Genomic DNA, 19,065 nt, shown 5'->3' with positions numbered 1-19,065 from the left:
AGGAAGCGAGGAAAGGGAAGAGCGCCAGCCGGGACGGGATCTGCAGGGAACACCGGGCAGCCGGCCCTGGAGGACAGGCGTCCCGGCCGCTGCCCCCGCCCCGCTCACCCCTCCCCGCTCACGCCACCCGCCACCACTCACTCGGTTCCCCTTCCAGCCAAGAGGGTAAAAACTGACCCATTCCAGCGACTTCTACAGAACTCGGGACACAGGCCAAGCCAGGTGACCCACTGCACGGCAAATGAGTAGGACACTGTCCCCACACACGGCGGGCAAAGATCCTAGTGGCATCCAATCCACACTGGCTGTCCCGGCCACCTGCCTGGGAGCTGAGTGTACCCCGTCCCCCGGGGGAGGAGAAAGAAGTGTGGGCGGCACCCTGCTCCTTCCTGCAGGGCCAGAGACCCCCTGGTGCTCCCTCTCCTCTCTGCAGCCTGGCAGTTGACTGACTAGTCAACCATCTAAGGCAAGAAAAAGAATTTGAAAAAGAGAGTTTGTGACCGGCTGGGCCCAGCACTGAAGAGGCTGGCTCCGACCACCATCCGTGGTTTCCCACACCTGCCCCCCATCTGTGCACGTCCTAAAAGTCCCTCCTGGGGTGACCCCAATTTGAAAGCGCCACGGCTGAACTGCCTGGACTCTAATACACATCCCATGTTTTTCCCCAATCCAGTAACAAGACAAAATCTCTAAGTCAGTAAACTCTCTAGGCACCCATGAACACAGGCGGCCCTGCCCCATTAATGAAGCAAAGCCCCCGCTCACCCCAGTCTGTACAGCTACATAGGAGTAGCCAAAGCAGATTATCGAAATCTAGTCGGTGACAGGCAGCCACAAGAATATCATCTCAAGGTTGAAAATGTTATTTTTCCTCATAATCATTGATCAGATGTCCAAGGAAAAAAAACAATTTGATAAAAAGTCTTAAATTCTCAAGTTTGTGACTCAGCTAGGCTAGGCATCTCTTCTTTAGAAATTAACTAAAACAGTTTCTCTTCATTTGGGTTTTAAAAAAAAAATGTGTAGATCTCTTAAGGTCATTTCAAACTAAGTGTTGAGCCTGTTATTTAGTTTTCTAGGGAACACAAAACAGAAATTACTATAACCTGAAAACTATCCCTACCACCAGTTACCCCGGGTCTTCTGTAACTGTGCCCCTGCGAGCCCTGGTGTGGAGCACGACAGAAAGGACAGTAGCCTGGCTTGGAGGATTTGATTCTGTGCCTAGCTATGTTACTTATAAGTCATCTAACCACTTCCAGACCCACTTTCCTCATTTATACAATGGAATTAGACCATCCACTTAGTTCTTAACCAGGGAATGGGGGTGCCTATGAATCCTCTGAAATTATATGTAACATTCTGTATGTGCATTTTTCCGTGTAAAGAGGTCACTGAAACAAAAAAGGTGAGAACCCTCAGACTGGACAGTCATTAAAGTTCCCTTACCTCACTAAAATGTTTGTGATGCTATGGGCAAGAAAAGAGTTCAGTAGCCCTGAGGGATATTAGTCTATAAAGACAAATATTTCACTATAAATAAACAACTTAAAGCCTCGCTAACTGGGTTTCTTTCATACACACATGCGCACGCGTATTCATAAGGTACCTCCATTAAACCTCGTGCTACCAATTAACATGGCACAGCTTGCTGTGCATCACTCACATTGTTACCGGCATGTTCATGTGCAAAATCATTTATCTGAAAAGACAGTTCTGAAATAAAACAAACGTCTACCTACAAAACCTCATTCTGTGTGTCCACCAGGTAATTAATCTTTATCGGTGAAGACCAGCTCCCACAGAATAAGCCAGAGTTACCTCAAAAAGAAAGTGATCTAACAGGCTCGCTTTGGGACAACGTGAGTGAGCTCCACCGGGTTGAGAGCAGAAATTACATTTTCGAGCAATTAATTCATCAGTGTAAAGAGTAAGTATGCAAATAATATGGTAAAAATTAAGGACATTCACAAGAGGAAAACTCTTTCCTAAGCACATACAGTTCAATGCCTGGGATCGAAGGTTCCGCGTTTTCTACGCCAACAGTCAGGAAGCGGGTAAATGGGGAAAAGAGACCACTCACTTCCAAGAGCTTCAGCTCCTGCACACAGCTGTGCAGCAGCTCTAGGGCGCGCTGAGCCACCTCCCACGGCCTCTGCAGGAAGAGGAGCAGGGTGCACTGGCGAGAGAACAGGTAACTGCGCAGATCTAACAGGGTGGCTTCTTGCCTCTGTATCAATCCGCGCTTCTCCATATCTATGGGCTTTCGGAGGATCAATCCATTCCAGCTCTTCACCGGCTGGCAGAAAAAAGTCAGCCAGTTGGCACCATCTAAACAAACACACATCGTGAAAGGCGCTGACTGCAGATCCCTCCACCTCACTGCACAGGACCGTGAGCCCTCGTGGACCGACAGGCGGCTCAGCTACTGGATAGGCCAGAAGCGCCGGCCCACCCCTCTGTCTGCGGGGACCCCGTCTAGGGATGCGGGACAGGGTGGTGACCGCCAAGGACACCCACTGGGTACCTGGCACCTGGTGATGAGCACTAAGGGACAGGACGCCGGCCACGGGGCACAACGCCGTACCAGGCCCAGAAGGTCCTAAGCAGGTCAGGATGCAATCAGAGACGGCCAGGCCGAGGGTCAGGGACACCTCAGGCTCTGCGGTCAGCCGGTCCCAGGAGGAGGGGCGAGGCCCGGGCGGGAGCATGCTGAGCGTGCTGTGCGGCTCATCCTCCTTCATCTCCGCAACTTTTCCTGACCTATTTAAGCCCCACGCCTGTCTCAACTCAACCACGTCAATACCCGAGCCGCGCTCCTAGAGGAAGGGACGGCAGGCACAGGGCAGACGTGGTAGCAGGAAGCGGAGGGGAAAGATTCTCTGTCAAACATTTCCAGTAAGACTCCTCGATGTTAACTTACAGCCCTAAGACTCAAATGTGGTCTTAAAATAAATATACGAATCTACAATAACAAGTCACTCGACCTTTATGAGAAAATTTTTAATCTACGCTTCTCACTCCAAAGGAGAGGTGTCACGCCGTCTAATTCTACGTTCTCTTCCGGAAGTGACTCGACACTGGCACGCTGACGTTACTATGTGTCTGAAGTGCCCAATGCAGCAGAGCATCCTTTACTGATCTGAACTTAGACTCGGCTGATCCAGTGCCCACTAAGTGAGGTGTCCCCCACCCATCTGGGCCCCCTCCCCAGCAGGTCCCTCTGCCGGGGCCCCCACCCCCAGCGCTCTCCTGGCTTCCCCCACACTTCAGTCAGGCTTCTCCTCGGAGAGCCTCCCAGGCCACCTGTCTAACACTAAACAGCACCTACCGTCACCTACCGCTGCACCTGTGTCCTCTTCCACAGGCCACACTTACTGGTCTCACTACCTGACTTTAAGTCACACTTTTGTTTTTCTGTTTCTGTTTCCCCTTCACGTAAACTCCATAAAAGAAGGAGTTTTGTTTTGTTCCCTACTGCATTTAGAACAGGGCCTGGCACAGAGTGGGCTCTCAGGAAGTATCTGTTGTATGAATGAACAAAAATGAGCAATATTATTTAGCTGCTAAAGTTGGTCCAGGCTTACTTTTGGATTTTAAATTGCCCCAGGTTTATTTTAAAACTGAGAGAACAAAGAAATTATGTAAAATATAATGTAAGAAACATGTGAGCTATCTGAGATATATATGTATAATATGGATATGTAAGATATAAGAAATGGAATTTTGCCTCTTCTAAATTTTTAAAACTTAATCGGTGAAGATTTTGCTTTGGTTATATGCTTACGTTTGTATCTCAGCAAAGTAAGGAGATCCAAACCTGAACTGCATAAAAACTACTGTGGAGTGGGACTCAGTGGGAGACGTTTCATCACTCCCAGGACAAGGGCGGTGTCCACAGCCCACGCTGACTGTCCCAGCACCGCACTCCCTACGGGTCTCCCAGCAGACACTACGGTGGCTCCTTGGAATCATGCCTTTCTTCAGACACTGTGACAAGGGTTCTCACAAGAAGCCCCAACGGAGATGTGTATCACAGCGCTGCTTGTGGTAGCAAGAGCGGAGACAACCCCGATGTCCAGCACCAGTGGGCTGGGCGGAGTCTCAGGAACCCACAGCGTGAAGCGCTCTGCAGCCCTTACCAGAAAGAGCTCAGAACCCCATCTGTTAGCTTGAAGAGGTGCCTGTGATGGACTGTTAGTGAGAACAACAAGCCACAGACAAAGGTCATGATAACATGATGCCATTTCCTTCAAAGTAAATATCAAGCAAGGAACAGTGAGCACAATTATGAACGCTTTCTTTGTATGTGGGTCACTGTGCTACTTTTGTATGTTTAGAAGACTTTAAGACACCGTTTAAAAGTTTAAAAGCAAGATGAACACCCTTTACAATGGTGTCATGTGGGACTCACTGTAATGAACCCTCGAGTATTACAAAGACAACCTCTCAACAGAAGAAAAAGATTCCCACTCTTATGCTAGCAAGGAGGCACAGAATCAGAAGCATCACGAGCCAGCTGTCGGTTGTAGAAATGACACTTCATATCTAAAAAACGACTCCTTAAACACTTTCATGACTCACGATTCTTCTACAAGTGTCACTGACTAATTCTTAATTCTCACTTCATTTCCTATAGGAACCATGGGAATATATTGTACATACTGTTTTTCAAAAAACAACAACAAAAGATGATTTAATCATTAGGTAAATAAACAGCAGCTTCCATACTATTCAAAAGTGGGGAAAGCTATGCTGAGAAAAGAATTTGTTCCTAAAACTTCATTACTCACCCCCAGCACCAAAGTTGACAACATACTGAGAAAACAGAGCGTCCAGTTCATCGTACTGCACCAGGGCATCTTCAAACTGCTGTAGCATCTCAAACACAAAGGCAAGTTCCTCCTATTTACCCAAAACAAGTTAAAAAAAAAAAGCAAAAATATAAATCAGTGTTTTAAAACAAGTAGCTATGAAAGATTACAACAGAGAAAAGCATGCAGCATAATGAATAACGCTTGTGCTATACCAAGAAAAGATCAATTTAATGACCACACATGTCAACGTTTATGCACACAGAGAGAGAAGACCAGAAAGAAGCAGGGAACGGCCAACGTGATCCCCGGAGTCTCTGCGTGACTTACCAGCAGACTGGGCCTGACTGGTCAGCCTCTCGTCCTCGGTATGTCCCTGGCCCCCAGACACACACTTTTTCATTAGAATTCCACTACATGGAAGAGCAGAAGCTTCTCCTCCATTTACCTGTTTATTTATACCTGTATAGACTCATGGATATGAATTTTACCCCACGGGTTGAGACCCAAGTCTCTTAGTAGTTATCCTGTTGCACAAACTGCTCCCGCTTTGGCCACTGAGGGGGCTCATGGAGGTGGTGCGTGTCTTCTTCTGACAGAGCTCCACCTTTCTTGTGCACCTCTTAACTTTCTGGTTCTACACGATACTGTATTTTCCCTACACCAGCCCTGGAATCAACCACTTCCACAGGAGCCCTGGCACCTCTGATTGGAGAATGCAGTTTAGAAACCAAGATCTTGGCACTGAGTGTGTTCATTGCTACTGAGGTGTCATTTCTTTCTAGGCCCCATCAGAGGAGAGAGCAAGGAAATATACGTACATGTATTAAGCCTCACGTACACATACCTCTGTATTTGTGACTCTATCTAGCCAGCAGCCATCCAACCATGGGTTCACACTGATTCTAAACCAGCACCACTGGGTTCATTTAGACTCCCTCTTTCCTGGTTTGTTACTCTTAAAAAATAAGTTTAATAAGCTAGAAGGGTAAAGAGACAGGGAAATCTGAAAGATCTGTCATTGGTCAATCATACAGGGAATTATGAACACATTCAAATTCCCTTATGTGACCAAAATCATCCAAATACCACTAAGACAGAAGCATCAGAGATAAACTTCAAAATTTCTAATGAGAATTGGTCTTTATTTATTCAAAGTGCGTTATTTCTTCAGTGATTAATATACAAGTGATGTTTAAATATAAAATTACACTTTTTCAGTCAAAACATGGTGAACAAGAACAAGGAATCCTAAGAGCAACATTATTATCACTCTGCAGTGTTAAGAAGGTGTCCTTCCCCAAACTACTCTATTACACATCCCTTTGTTCTCTTAAGACTTTTCTTCTTAAAAGAGAAAGAGTTGGGACTTCCCTGGTGGCACAGTGGTTAAGAACCCGCCTGCCAATGCAGGGGACACGGGTTCGATCTCTGGTCTGGGAAGATCCCACATGCTGCAGAGCAACTAAACCCGTGCGCCACAACTACTGAGCCTGTGCCCTAGAGCCCGCGAGCCACAACTACTGAGCCCACGAGCCACAACTACTGAAGCCCGCGCACCTAGGGCCCACGCTCCGCAACAAGAGAAGCCACCGCAATGAGAAGCCCGTGCACCACAACTAAGAACAGCCCCTGCTCGACACAACTAGAGAAAGCCCACGCACACCAACGAACACCCAACGCAGCCAATAATAATAATAATAATAAATAAATAAATAAATTTTTTTAAAAAAAGAAAGACTTGATTACAGACCATACTTTTGTAAACTAGAGTAAAGAAACCAGCTTAAGACAATCTTTTATTGGAACCCAAGGTTATAAAACAAAACTACAGAAGAAACGTTCTTGGGAAGTCATAATTTAATCACAGCGCCAGGCAGGGAGTGGGTGTCTTTATCATCAGGATCATCACCACTGCTGGGACTCCTGTGCCTAAGCCTTGTCCACGGTAGACACCCCAGGAGGCCCGAGACACTAACAAAACCAGAACTACTCTGAGGACAAGGCCATCTCATAAAAGGCTAGATGCCAAGCTCTGAAGCAGCAGGGCAGCGGACGGAATGATTACTCAGCAGAGACCATCCCTGATCCTCTGCTTAAGAAGCCAAGAGAACGAAGCATCATTTGTTACCTACTGTATTGTCTTTTGGTTTTAAAAACTGTCACTATGAATTCCCAAAAGAGAGCTGCCTTATTCATACAGAATGAAAGAGGGAACGAGAGGAGAAGGAAACAGCCTAGTTCTGTGTGATCAGCCACGTACCTGCACCATGAAATAGTCACAGAAGCTCCAGCCTGGCTCGGTCCTCTTCTCCCTCAAGGTCCTCATGTCATCCTCAAACTTGCCTAGGTTTTTGGTAAAAGACATAAGAAGCAGTGTCCTGAGTTTGGTCAGGAAAGCATTCCAGGATTCCTGAGTTCGGGAGGAGTCCTTCAAGGGGTCGGAGAGCACGACACACCTGTGGAGAGATGAACGGACTGTGGAGACACCACCGCAAGCACAGAACCGCTGCCCCACGGCTACCACTTTCCTGGGGCGCAGGTTGACTTCCTCCCTCCCCTTCCTTCTTCCTTCTTTAACGGGTAAAAAACATTAGGCAGGTGGTGAGAAATCAGATTAGGAAAAGGCTTCATCGTGAACTGATCTAATGCCACGTGAACAGTCAGTGCTGTTCCCAAGAGTGCTGCTGTAGAACGGACTGGAAAGGGGGAGAGGGATTTATGGTGAGTCTTGAGTCTTAGATCCCGTCTCCAGGGCTCTCTGTAAAATAAGGCGATCGTACCTCACTCAGTTCCCAAACCCCATTTGCCCTGCCCTCTTCCAAAACCTTTTGGCTCCTTGTAACTGACAGAGACTAAAACGTAGATGTTTTAACGCGGCACACGAGGCCCAGGACAACGCGGACCAACCCGGCTGGCCAGCTTGGGTTCCTACCATCTCCAGCTCAAGCCCACGCAGCTCCTCACGCTCTCCCGTCTTTTTACCCAGCACCTTCCCCGCACAGCCCTGCTCAGCTGACACACCCTCACTGAGCCTCTCCCCCAGCCCCACCCCCGCTGCTCTGCCCTTGGCCCCACTGCGATTCCAGGATTCCAGGACCACAGCAGCCGACCACAGCAGCCGGTGCGCCCTGGAAACGCCTCCTCTCTTTGCCGGTCTGTTTCTCTCACCAGACTGTGAGCGCCTCGAGAGCAGCGTCAATAAATACTTGATAAATAAAGGCTTAGAGAGATATTGCTTAACTTGTAGGTATAATACAAGTTCACGACAAAAAGACTTTGTATGCATGGTGTAAAAATATCAAAGGCATAAAATTACAAGCGTTCCCAGTGGATTTGGAAAAGGCAGCACATTCATCCGCGAGACTGGAAAAGGTAACTTTCTTCATCCTTGAGAACAATACTTCAGAAAGATGAATAAGTCTGAACTCAGAAATAACTTTTAAATATTGATGCTATGAGTTTCAACATTCCTCCTCTGTAAATATTTTACCTGAACTACCAGCAAGGAGCAAAATGAACAGATTCTAAGTTTCATTTTCTCTGGGCTCCATCATACCTCTTGGAGGGAGGACTAAAGCTATGGATTATAAATCAGTGGACAAAGGGTGAAACAGCCATAGTCTAGGTGGTCCACCAGGTGAGCAATCAGTACCAAGAAGAAAATTTTTAAGTCGGTGGCCGGCTTTAATCCAGTCATTCCATCCCCACTAGATTCTGTTTCTTCCCCTGAAAGATAAAGGGGTCCAGTCAGCTCACTCCTAAGCCGCCTCCCTCAAAGGACTAACATGTGTTCATTCACTATATGAGCTGCGAGGGTCTACCAGCTCAGCAGTTTCTCCTTAAGGCATTCTCAAGGATTATAATCCATGTTTATTCCCGACCAGACACAGAGTTCTCTATACCTACAAGGGGTAGATGAAACAGGAAACTGACACGAACACCAGTCACCAAAACGGCATTTTCCTTCAGTGACCTGGTGCGTACCAATCAGACAATGTATTCATTACGCTCTCTACCCCTTATGCCCTTCAACATGTACTGTGTCTACTACATCCTCTTCTTCTCTTATTAATTAATACAACAAACTACGCTTCAGAAAGTCACATCGAGCGTAGTTAACTGAGAAAGGGAGAACCCAAAACAGCTCCTCCAGTCAGGCCCGGTGGAGTCTGATCCGGAGTCGAGCAGCGTCCACACGGCACGCGGCTGCACGGCAAGGAGCTCCCGGCCGGGGTCTCCGCCACTCACGGGGACGCTGCTGGCACAGACAATTAACACACGACCCTCTGCTTCAGCAACACTTACCAAAAGCCTGAAAACGCACAGAACTTTCACCAAGCAATTTTCCTTTTAGGGAGTTATCCTAAGGAAATAATTAAGGATGTAGATAACATCTGAGCTAGAATGATGTTTATAATTTTATAATAATAGGTAAGCAGTAACTTGTAAGTCCAGCAGAGGACTGTATAAATAACTTATAGTGCATTAATACTATGGACTACTATATAGTAACTAACAATAATAGTGTAGAAATACATTTACTGTTCAAAGAAAACATTCTGTATTAAGTGAAATCTATACTTTTAAGTACAGATTTGTCAAAGGTGGCTTTGCAAATTCATGAAAATCAAACTGTTAGAAGGCATCTCTAAATATTGAAGATGAAATGTTAAAAATTTTAGGAAGTTAAATTTTTCGTATAAAGAATAGTCATTAAAAGCAAGTTAGTCTTAAATGGGCCTAGCAGACACATACCTTTGGAAATTAGATAAAATTATAACGTAGACAAAAATAATAAATAAGCACTTCAAAAAAATCATTACACAATTTGAACTTTTCATAAGTTTAGACTAACACACCCCATTAGTACCAATTTATTTACTTAACAAAATCCCAAATAAATACGATTTCTTTTGTTATATTAAAAACCACTCAAGGACTTCCCTGGTGGTGCAGTGCTTAAGAATCCTCCTGCCAATGCGGGGGACACGGGTTCGAGCCATGGTCTGGGAAGATCCCACATGCCACGGAGCAACTAAGCCCCTGCGCCACAACTACTGAGCCCGCGCACCTAGAAGCCCGTGCTCCGCAACAAGAGAAGCCACCGCAATGAGAAGCCCGCACACCGCAACAAAGAGTAGCCCCTGCTCGCCACAACTAGAGGAAGCCCGCGTGCAGCTACGAAGACCCAATGCAGCCAAAAAACAAATAAGTTAATTAATTAAAAAATAAAACAAAACAAAACAAAAAAGCACCACTCAGAGGCCATTCGGGTTTGACTTTGGGCTCCCCCCGTCTCAGCATCCCCTGCGGCCCACTTCCCCTCAGATGGTAAAGCTGCTCTCTTCCCTACAGGCCTTACGGCCGTCCACTCTTCTTCCAGAGCAAAAATGTTAGTACGCCTAGAGAGGAAAAGGACCCTCAGTAATGGAGCATCTAGCAGAATGTTAAAGTGACTCCTCTGAGGTAACTAATGCATGAATAACAGACCTCAGAAAAAAATCCCCGGAAGTCCAGACTGAGTGCGGTTTCCCTAAGGTGAAGTGTAAGCGCAACCATCTAATTCCAACTTTAAATAAAGCAGGTCTGAACATTACCGTGTACCCAGTATTGTGTGGAACACAGAAAGGAAGCCCACACATGGCTCCCTCCCCGAAGAACTGTCAGCTCATCAGGTGGACCTGACACAGGATGCGGTCAAGTGGCAGCCACGTGGCAGGGTCTGCTTGGGACTCCTGGCCGCACACACCCAGGATCTCTTCCCTTAACTCCTCGCACGTCCTTCATTTCTTAGCCCCCAGAGCAGGCCAGCTGCCGCACTCTGGAAACTTCTGTCTGAGCATCTGCCACTGTGGTGACCACAAGTGTGATGACTTGGGTGTGAACTAATGCCCGCCTCCGCCACTAGACGACGCAGTACCAGAGCAGGGACGAGGCTCACCACGGCATCCCCAGCACCTCACGTGCTCAACTGCCAGGTACAGACTAAAACCGGCCAGGTGTTGGGATGCACTGGCCGGCACAGCTAGGCATGGACCCACTGAAGAGACAGGGAGTGGGCTACGGGCAGGAGAGAACAGGGCCCAGACGTGGCTTGAGCAAGAGGGGAAAGTAAGTCCAGGCGCTGAAGGAGCCACCAAAGTCTCAGGTTCCCTTTTAAAGTTTCTGAAGAAGATTAAAGCGGCATTTTATAACTTCTGTCTTAAGGAACTCTTACTAGGTGTTAAGGTAAACAAAACACAGGGTCCCAGCACCAAGAAACGCCCAAGGAGCCCTGCTGTACACAGGCTGCAGACTTCTCAGAGCCCTTCCTGTGCTAACACCCATCACCGGCCTTCCAAGGGGACCCACTGTGGTCTCTCCCACGGTCACCAAGCCTCGGGGCCTCCCCTGCCAGGCAACCCGTCGCAGATGACTGTTCAGAGTTTCTCGCCAGCCAGCCAGGAACTCCACGAGGAGAGGGACCTAGTCTGCTCTTCAGCACCCATCACATGCTCAGTGTCAGGCATCGGACAGGTGCTCACACAGCAAATATTCACTACTACCTGGAAGCCAGTAAACTGTATCATCCAGACATCCGCCCAAAGAGGTCAAAAGAAACATGCACTTACCTGTCACTCTGTTTATTACAAAAATCGTTTCTTATTTTGTCCACAATGGAAGTTCGGGGAAGGATGTTGGTTTTGTTTTTTTTCTTGGCATCATTTTCAACTACCACTATTAACCAGTCCACGGAGCTGTGAGCTTTCAGAACATTCTGCCACTTGGTGAGGTCGTCTTTTACTGTAGCTTTATACACCTCAGTATCCTGAAAATAAATAATTCACTGTGAAAGCAGGTTAGTTAATATCCTTTAGTTCATACGGCAAATGTGTCCAATAACGGAAGACAGCGTGCTTTCCTGCTCCGGGATGGGGACACTGCACAGAGAGCCCGGCGCTGGTCCCGGCGGCTGGCACTCTGGGCAGGCTCAGCACCACACCCCAGGTGTGCACTGTCCCCAAGACCAGGGAGGCCAAGGGGAGGGCTTCCAGCGTCACAGAGGCAGAGGCGGAGAGGCAAAGGGCCGAGCAAGCTGCCCACAGCAACACAGTCTGCTAACTAAGTCGGGACTTTAAAACCCAGGTCTGCAGGGCCACAGGCCACAGGCCCAAGCACAAGAGGGTCCCAACACGGCCACAGCCCCGCCCTGATGGGAGGCGAGTGGCTGTGGAGCCCCCAGAACCACTCTAACCTCAGTGCCACATGCAGGCCACGCCGGGGGCAAGGCAGCTTCAGAGGCGAACCCGAGTAAAGAGGACACGCTAGGGCTTTTGTAAGTGGTCCTCGTTCCCATGCATCGACAGGGGAGCCGGCCTGGGCCTGAGAACCAAAGCTGCTCCGGACTCAGGGCACCACACAGCAGCCTGCGCGAACACCAACGAGGCGAGCCTTGGCTCTCCTCCAGGGAGAAGCAGGGAAACAGAAGTCTCCCTTGCTTTGTAACTCTGTTTACATCTGACGTTATGCTCCGTAAATCCACTAAGTGGATTCAGAGTGAAAAAAACAAGATGCTTAACTCATTTCAATATGAGGCACTTAAAAACCTTTGGAAACTATAACTCATAGCTACTGTCTAAATATATGCTTTCCCCTCTTTTAACAGAAAGATTCCTTACTACCCTGCTTGTATTTTCTCTAGATGTTCTAGTCTCTCTCGAGTAACACTCACGTGATTGATCCATGAATGAGTTAAATCTCAAATTCTGTATCAAGTCCCTCCTTTCGTTTAATTAATAAGTGAAAAGTTCCAAAAGGCAGTACTTAAAAAATTTAAAAAACTGCTATGTCCTCAGTTTAAATTTGAAATAAGTACAATCTGAAAAAGATCTTTTGGTTAAAAATTAAAAGGAAAACCATCCTGCAAAACTCTCATTTCTGTGAACTAATATCCAACAGTACCATACACGCATACTGCGTATTTTCCATACAACGGCCGTGCTTAGGACTGGAAGCTTAGATTTTACAATGCTGGTCCTCTGTCGAAACCCAGATGCATGACGCCTGGAAAGTGAAACCAGAAGGCCAGGGGGCTGCAGCCACAGACCCCGGCAGCTTTAAAATCAAGGCGCAGACACAAATCACAGGGCGGACAAGGGGCGGTGAGGAGCCCTGACAAGCTCCAAGGCCGTCCCGGGGCCAGTTCAGGGCGCCCTTCACCAGAATCCACGCTAAGGAGAGGTGGCCGCACCCCAAGGGGACACCAGCCCCTCTCCTGGTGACATTCTGGGGCAGCTTGCGGGGACTCTCGGGAAGAGGCCTCGCTGAGCAGCCGGCTGGACAGAGTCCCCCAAAGTTCTGGCGGAATCGGGAGGACAGAACCCAGTACATCACTCACGATGGTGAGCAAACAGCAAACATTCCTAAAAAGACTCGCTGACTCTGCAGAAGAGGAACCCAAGCTGAGCCACTGAGGTTAAGGGTCTCTCAGGAAACCGCAGCAAAGAGAGGAAGACGCCATCACAGGGAAGGGAGGGGGACGAGGGGGTCCTAGTGCGGACCAGCCGCCTCGGCGCCAGAGCCAAGCCGGGCGAGGAGGGCATCACAGCGCAGATGACAAAGGAGTGGGGGCTGGCTTGGGGTGTCCCAGGACAAGTAGGGCAAAGAGGGCCTCCGAGGGGGGTCATGGGTCACATGAGGTGGGGAGGGGGTGATCCATCAGAGCGTCAGCCCAGAGCGGGGGGGGGGGGCACCCACGCCACAGGGCAGCAGGACAGCAGTGACAGGAGAAGGTTCACAGGCAGTGATGATTCCAATAAGCAAACCTATGGAAGAGAATGAGTGCCCGGCTTCTCCAAGCCGGAGAAGGGAGTTACAAGTATGGAAAGGGAAGGAACTATGTCTCAAGTAGTATAATATGACTTGAAGGAAAGAGGTGTAACTTACAGTGTATACTATAAACCAGAGTCCCCCAACCCCCCGGGCCAAGGACTGGTACCGGTCCACGCCTATTAAGAACCGGGCCACACAGCAGGAGGTGAGCGGTAGGCGAGCGAGCGAAGCTTCGTCTGCCGCTCTCCATGGCTTCCCATCACTCACATCACCGCCTGAACTATCCCCCCACTCCACCCCCCGTCCTTGGAAAAACTGTCTTCAACAAAACCAGTCCCTGGTGCCAAAAAGGTGGGGGAGCGCTGCTATAAACCATAAAGCAACTAGTGGAGTAACATAACAAAGAGTTTTACTTTTAAATCTAAACTCCTAAACATTGTCAACTTGCTCCAAAAAATTTTCTTAACAGATGGTAATCAAAACTATCAATAGGGCTTCCCTGGTGGCGCAGTGGTTGAGAGTCTGCCTGCCAATGAAGGGGACACAGGTTTGAGCCCTGGTCCGGGAAGATCCCGCATGCCATGGAGCAACTAAGCCCATGCACCACAACTACTGAGCCTGCGCTCTAGAGCTCTCGTGCCACAACTACTGAGCCCGTGTGCCACAACTACTGAAGCCCGCGCACCGCAATGAAGAGTAGCCCCCACTCCCACAACTAGAGAAAGTTCGCGCACAGCAACAAATACCCAACCCGGCCAAAAAAATTAATTAAGTAAGTAATTAAAATTAAAATTTAAAAAAAACTATCAATAAAACAAAAGGGCTTCCCTGGTGGCGCAGTGGTTGAGAGTCCACCTGCCGATGCAGGGGACACGGGTTCGTGCCCCAGTCCGGGAGGATCCCACATGCTGCGGAGCAGCTGGGCCCGTGAGCCATGGCCGCTGAGCCTGTGCGTCCGGAGCCTGTGCTCCACAACGGGAGAGGCCACAGCAGTGAGAGGCCCGCGTACCACAAAAAAACCAAAACCAAAACAAAACAAAACAAAAAAAACTAAAACAAAACAAAAAAACCCCACAGGCTCCCTACTAGAAAACAAGTTTAAGGAAAACAAAACACCATCATCCATAACGCCCACAAAAACTACACCTAGCAAAAAAATGCAAGACTTTTATGAAAAACACTATGACACGTTACGAAAACATAAAAAAGCCATAAAGAATGGAGAAACAAACCAGGTTCCCAGAGGAGAAGATTCATGATCATTAACATTCTTCTCAGATGAACGTGTAACTTTTTCAAGACAATCCCAATCAAAACACCTCCGTCTCGGGCCTCCCTGGTGGCGCAGTGGTTGAGAGTCCGTCTGCCAATGCAGGGGATACGGGTTCGTGCCCCGGTCTGGGAGGATCCCATATGCCGCGGAGCGGCTGGGCCCGTGAGCCATGGCCGCTGGGCCTGCGCATCCGGAGCCTGTGCTCCGCAACGGGAGAGGCCACAGCAGTGAGAGGCCCGCGTACGGCAAAAAAAAAAAACAAAAAACACCTCCGTCTTTTGTTTTTTTCCTTTTCAGTCACTGTTCCAGTTACCTATGGCTTTGTACCAAACCCCTACAATACGCAGTGGTCCAGAAGATCTGCTCACACACCTGCACCCTGGAGATTTGGTGGACAGCTCGCCTGCCCCACATGGTGTCAGCTGTGGCACTGGAAGGCTGGGAGCGAGATGGCAATGACATGTCTGCTGATGGACGCTAGCTTGCTGACAGCATCTGCTGGGGCTGGGAGTGCACACCTCCAGATGGCCTTCCCACAGGGGCACTGACTTCCTCTGAGAATGGTGGCTGGGATCTGACAGCAAGCATCCCAAGAGGACGCAGCAAAAGATATATTCCCTTTTAGGACAGTCTCAAGAGTCATAGCTTCCCTTCTGCCAGTCAGACCCACCCAGATTCAATTGGAGGAGACACAGACCCAGGCTCTCATGGCAGGAATGTCACTGCCATGCAGAGAAGAACACGTGGGATGGGAGATACTGGTACAGACATTTTTGGAAAATAAAATCTGTACACCTAACAATCGGATTCTAAAATTCATATGAAAGAGAAAATGCATGCTAGCCAAGAGATTTATTTTAAAAGAACAGATATCAGTACATATTATAAAAATGTAATTAAATGTAATTAAAAGTCTGGTCCAGGCATAGAACAGACAATGATCAACAGAACTGATGTGTCCAGAATATTGTGCATAAAAGATACTGCTTTAAAATAAAGGTAACGGGACTTCCCTGGTGGGGCAGTGGTTAAGAATCTGCCTGCCAATGCAAGGGACATGGGTTTGATCCCTGGTCCGGGAAGATCTCACATCAGCGGAGCAATTAAGCCCGTGTGCCACAACTACCGAGCCAGCGTGCCTAGAGTCCATGCTCTGCAACAAGAGAAGCCACCACAGTGAGAAGCCAGTGCAACGCAACGAAGAGTAGCCCCTGCTCGCCCCAACTAGAGAAAGCCTGCGTGCAGCAACGAAGACCCAATGCAGCCAAAAAATATGAATAAATAAATAAATAAATAAAATAAAGTTGACATTTTCGGTAAGTGGGGAAAAGGTAGACTATTATGAATGATATTAGGTCAAGTTGCTCCCCATTTAGACAACAAATTAGACACTGAACCCACATTGCTCCTACCATATACAAAAATAACTTGAAGCTATACAGATCCAAATATAAAACACAAATTATAAAAATATTAAAAGAAAACATAGGAGAAAATCAGTTATTATCTTCAGATAGACAAGGCCTTCCTAAACATGAAACACTACTCAGAAACCATGTTTTTTTTTGTTTGGTTTTTTTTTTTGTTTTTTTTTTTCTTTTTGCGGTATGCGGGCCTCTCACTGTTGTGGCCTCTCCCGTTGCGGAGCACAGGCTCCGGATGCGCAGGCCCAGCGGCCATGGCTCACGGGCCCAGCCGCTCCGCGGCATATGGGATCTTCCCGGACCGGGGCACGAACCCGTGTCCCCTGCATCGGCAGGTGGACTCTCAACCACTGCGCCACCAGGGAAGCCCCAGAGCATATTTTAAAAGTTGAAATAAGACCACTTCATACACCTCAATGGAAAGAAATTTTTAAACTGAAATGTATAATTTCTAAGAAAAATATAGTTTATCAAGATTGACAAATGGCTGAAACAGATCAATTTCCGTGGAAGGGATACAGAACGTGATCACGGAACTATCCCACAAGACAGTACCAGGTGCAGATGGTTTCTCAGGAGAACTCCATGAAACCCTAGAGACCAGACAGTACTAGTACTGCGTACGTTGTTTCAGACACGGAAACGAGAAACTTCCAAGTTACGGGTATGGATCAGGTATCACCACGGGTACCGAGACCTGATAAACGCAGTAGGGAAAAAAGGTACAGGTCAAGCACTGGTGAATACATTGATACATGCAAGAAATCCTAAATACTGCGGACAGACACCAACACCACAGTAAGAAAATAACACTCTGACCAAGTGGACTATGCCGGGAACGCAAGTATGGTTCAATAAGAAGAAACCCATTAATGTAATTCAACAAAGTAGTAGATGTAAGTGGGAAAAATCATATGATTATCTCCACCAGGTATGAGAAAGCCTTTAACAGAATTCAACAGTGTTTTCCTAATAAAAACCCTCGAGAAAACAGGAACGGATGGAAGTTCCTTCATACACTCACTCAAATTTACCTTATGTCCATAGTCAGCGCCCTACTGTGGGGAGACACCACAGGCATTCCCACTTAAGTCAGGAACAAGGAAAAGATACCCACTGTCTCCACTGCTACTAGACAATGTCTTACAACAGGAAAAGCAATTTGAGGCATAAGAAGTGAAAAGGAAGAAATAAGACTCTCTGCAGGTGACAGGATAGGATATCTGGAAAACCCTAGACTTTGGGGCCTAGAGAACCAATGATAAAACTAACTCAAACAATAAAAGAATTCAGCAAGGTTAACATGAAAAAAAATCAATGTCTTCATATACAAAAAAAATAACCAACTAGAAGATATAATGGGAGAGAAAACCCCGTTGACAATAGCAACTAAAAAGTAAAATACTTAGAAAAGTAATTTGAAACTAAAATCCATGTGGAAAAATAAACATGCCAGAGCAACTAGGCAAACACTGAAGAGAATGACCCCTGAGAGAGGACCAGCCCGACCAGGTATGAACGTGGACTGTCAGTCTAGGGAAAGCACGAACTGCAAACAAACTCTGAACTCTTCAAAGCAGGTTTGTTTCTGGCTGTAGTACAGGTGTAGCAATTCTGAAACTATTCTATGCGTACTGCAGGACTGAGCGGGTGAGTGAATGTGTTGATGCGGCAGAGCCAGGGTAGATATAAACATGGAACAGGGTAAGGCAAGAAAGCCCTGTGGGGTTAGGCTAAAATCAGAGGCATCAGTATCAACTCACGATTTCTAAGACACATGCTTCCCTAGCCCCGTGTAGTCAAAAGGCATAGAAGCGGGGACCCTCCCACAGTGCCAGGGGAACCAGGGCTCTGTGGAAAAAATGGCTGATTCCAGCACAAGGGTAGCAAAGGGACAAGAACCCAGAATACCTTGTTGTGCCAGAAAATTAGAAAGTGCTCAAAAGGACACAGGAGCCAGCTTGAAGTGACTCTCACTGGCCAAATCTGGGACAACTTGGAACATCAAAATAAGTAAGGATAATTGACTATAAAGCACTAAATAAAACAGAAGCCCACACAGGCTCTTCCCTAGAGTAGAGTGCTGACTGATAAATTTGGGGAAGTGGTACATGCAAGCCTTGGTAATGACTGGTGCAGGAAGAATCATCACTCGGGGCTAAATCTGGTCTGGATTTTGGAGGGGTTCCCGTCACTGTGTGACAGGGGTGCCTCCCTGGGCATAAACTGTGCAAACAACATGGCTTATGCTGAACATCTGTATTCCCCCGGGAGTCTAGCCACCCTTGGAGTTTTGCCGTGTGCCAGGCGGAGGCTGCCTACGTGCCTGGCCCAATAAAAACCCTGGGTGCCGAGTCTCCAACGAGCTCCCCTGGTGGACAGCATCTCACACGTGCTATCACACTTGTTCTCGGGAGGAAGCACATCCCACGTGACTCCACTGGGAAAGGCTACAAAGTGAAGTCAGCAAAGGCAAAAGGTGCACGGGGTGAAGGGGAGAACAGGCGTGAGCTTCGAGTCCTTTCTCATTAAAACTACAAAAACTACTTCTGCATCCTCAGTTTCAGGTTAAAATGTCACAGTATGTAACGATTTATATATTTTGTATACTGCTAAATGCTTGTTTTATTAGAGTCAAACAGATAGGAAGAAATGACCCACAGAATTTTCTATTCGTTCATGAAAGAATAATTCCGTCAAGAATGGGTTCACGGGGCTTCCCTGGTGGCGCAGTGGTTGA

General features: G+C 47.6%; 1 protein-coding gene across 7 annotated transcripts in view; it reads right to left on the bottom strand.

Moving 5' to 3' along the window:
- Window positions 1–19,065, bottom strand: part of TRAPPC10 (trafficking protein particle complex subunit 10) — a 91,560-nt gene that overhangs the window by 38,050 nt on the left and 34,445 nt on the right. For 6 of the 7 annotated variants that reach the window (XM_082624491.1, XM_082624494.1, XM_082624495.1 and 3 more), the window contains 4 exons: window positions 11,429–11,625; window positions 7,078–7,273; window positions 4,794–4,905; window positions 2,084–2,331 (listed from right to left, as the gene is read on the bottom strand). In XM_082624491.1, coding sequence (XP_082480617.1) covers window positions 2,084–2,331; window positions 4,794–4,905; window positions 7,078–7,273; window positions 11,429–11,625 — 753 coding nt within the window. Of the gene's footprint in view, window positions 1–2,083; window positions 2,332–4,793; window positions 4,906–7,077; window positions 7,274–8,937; window positions 9,130–11,428; window positions 11,626–19,065 lie in introns of all 7 variants that reach the window. The other variant, XM_082624497.1, reaches the window with a different exon arrangement.

The sequence above is a fragment of the Mesoplodon mirus genome (genome assembly GCF_964341445.2).
Source record: "Mesoplodon mirus genome assembly, chromosome: 6".
Lineage (NCBI taxonomy): Eukaryota > Metazoa > Chordata > Mammalia > Artiodactyla > Ziphiidae > Mesoplodon > Mesoplodon mirus.
The sequence above is the reverse complement of the archived record's forward strand: the minus strand, read 5'-3'. Positions and strand labels throughout refer to the sequence as shown.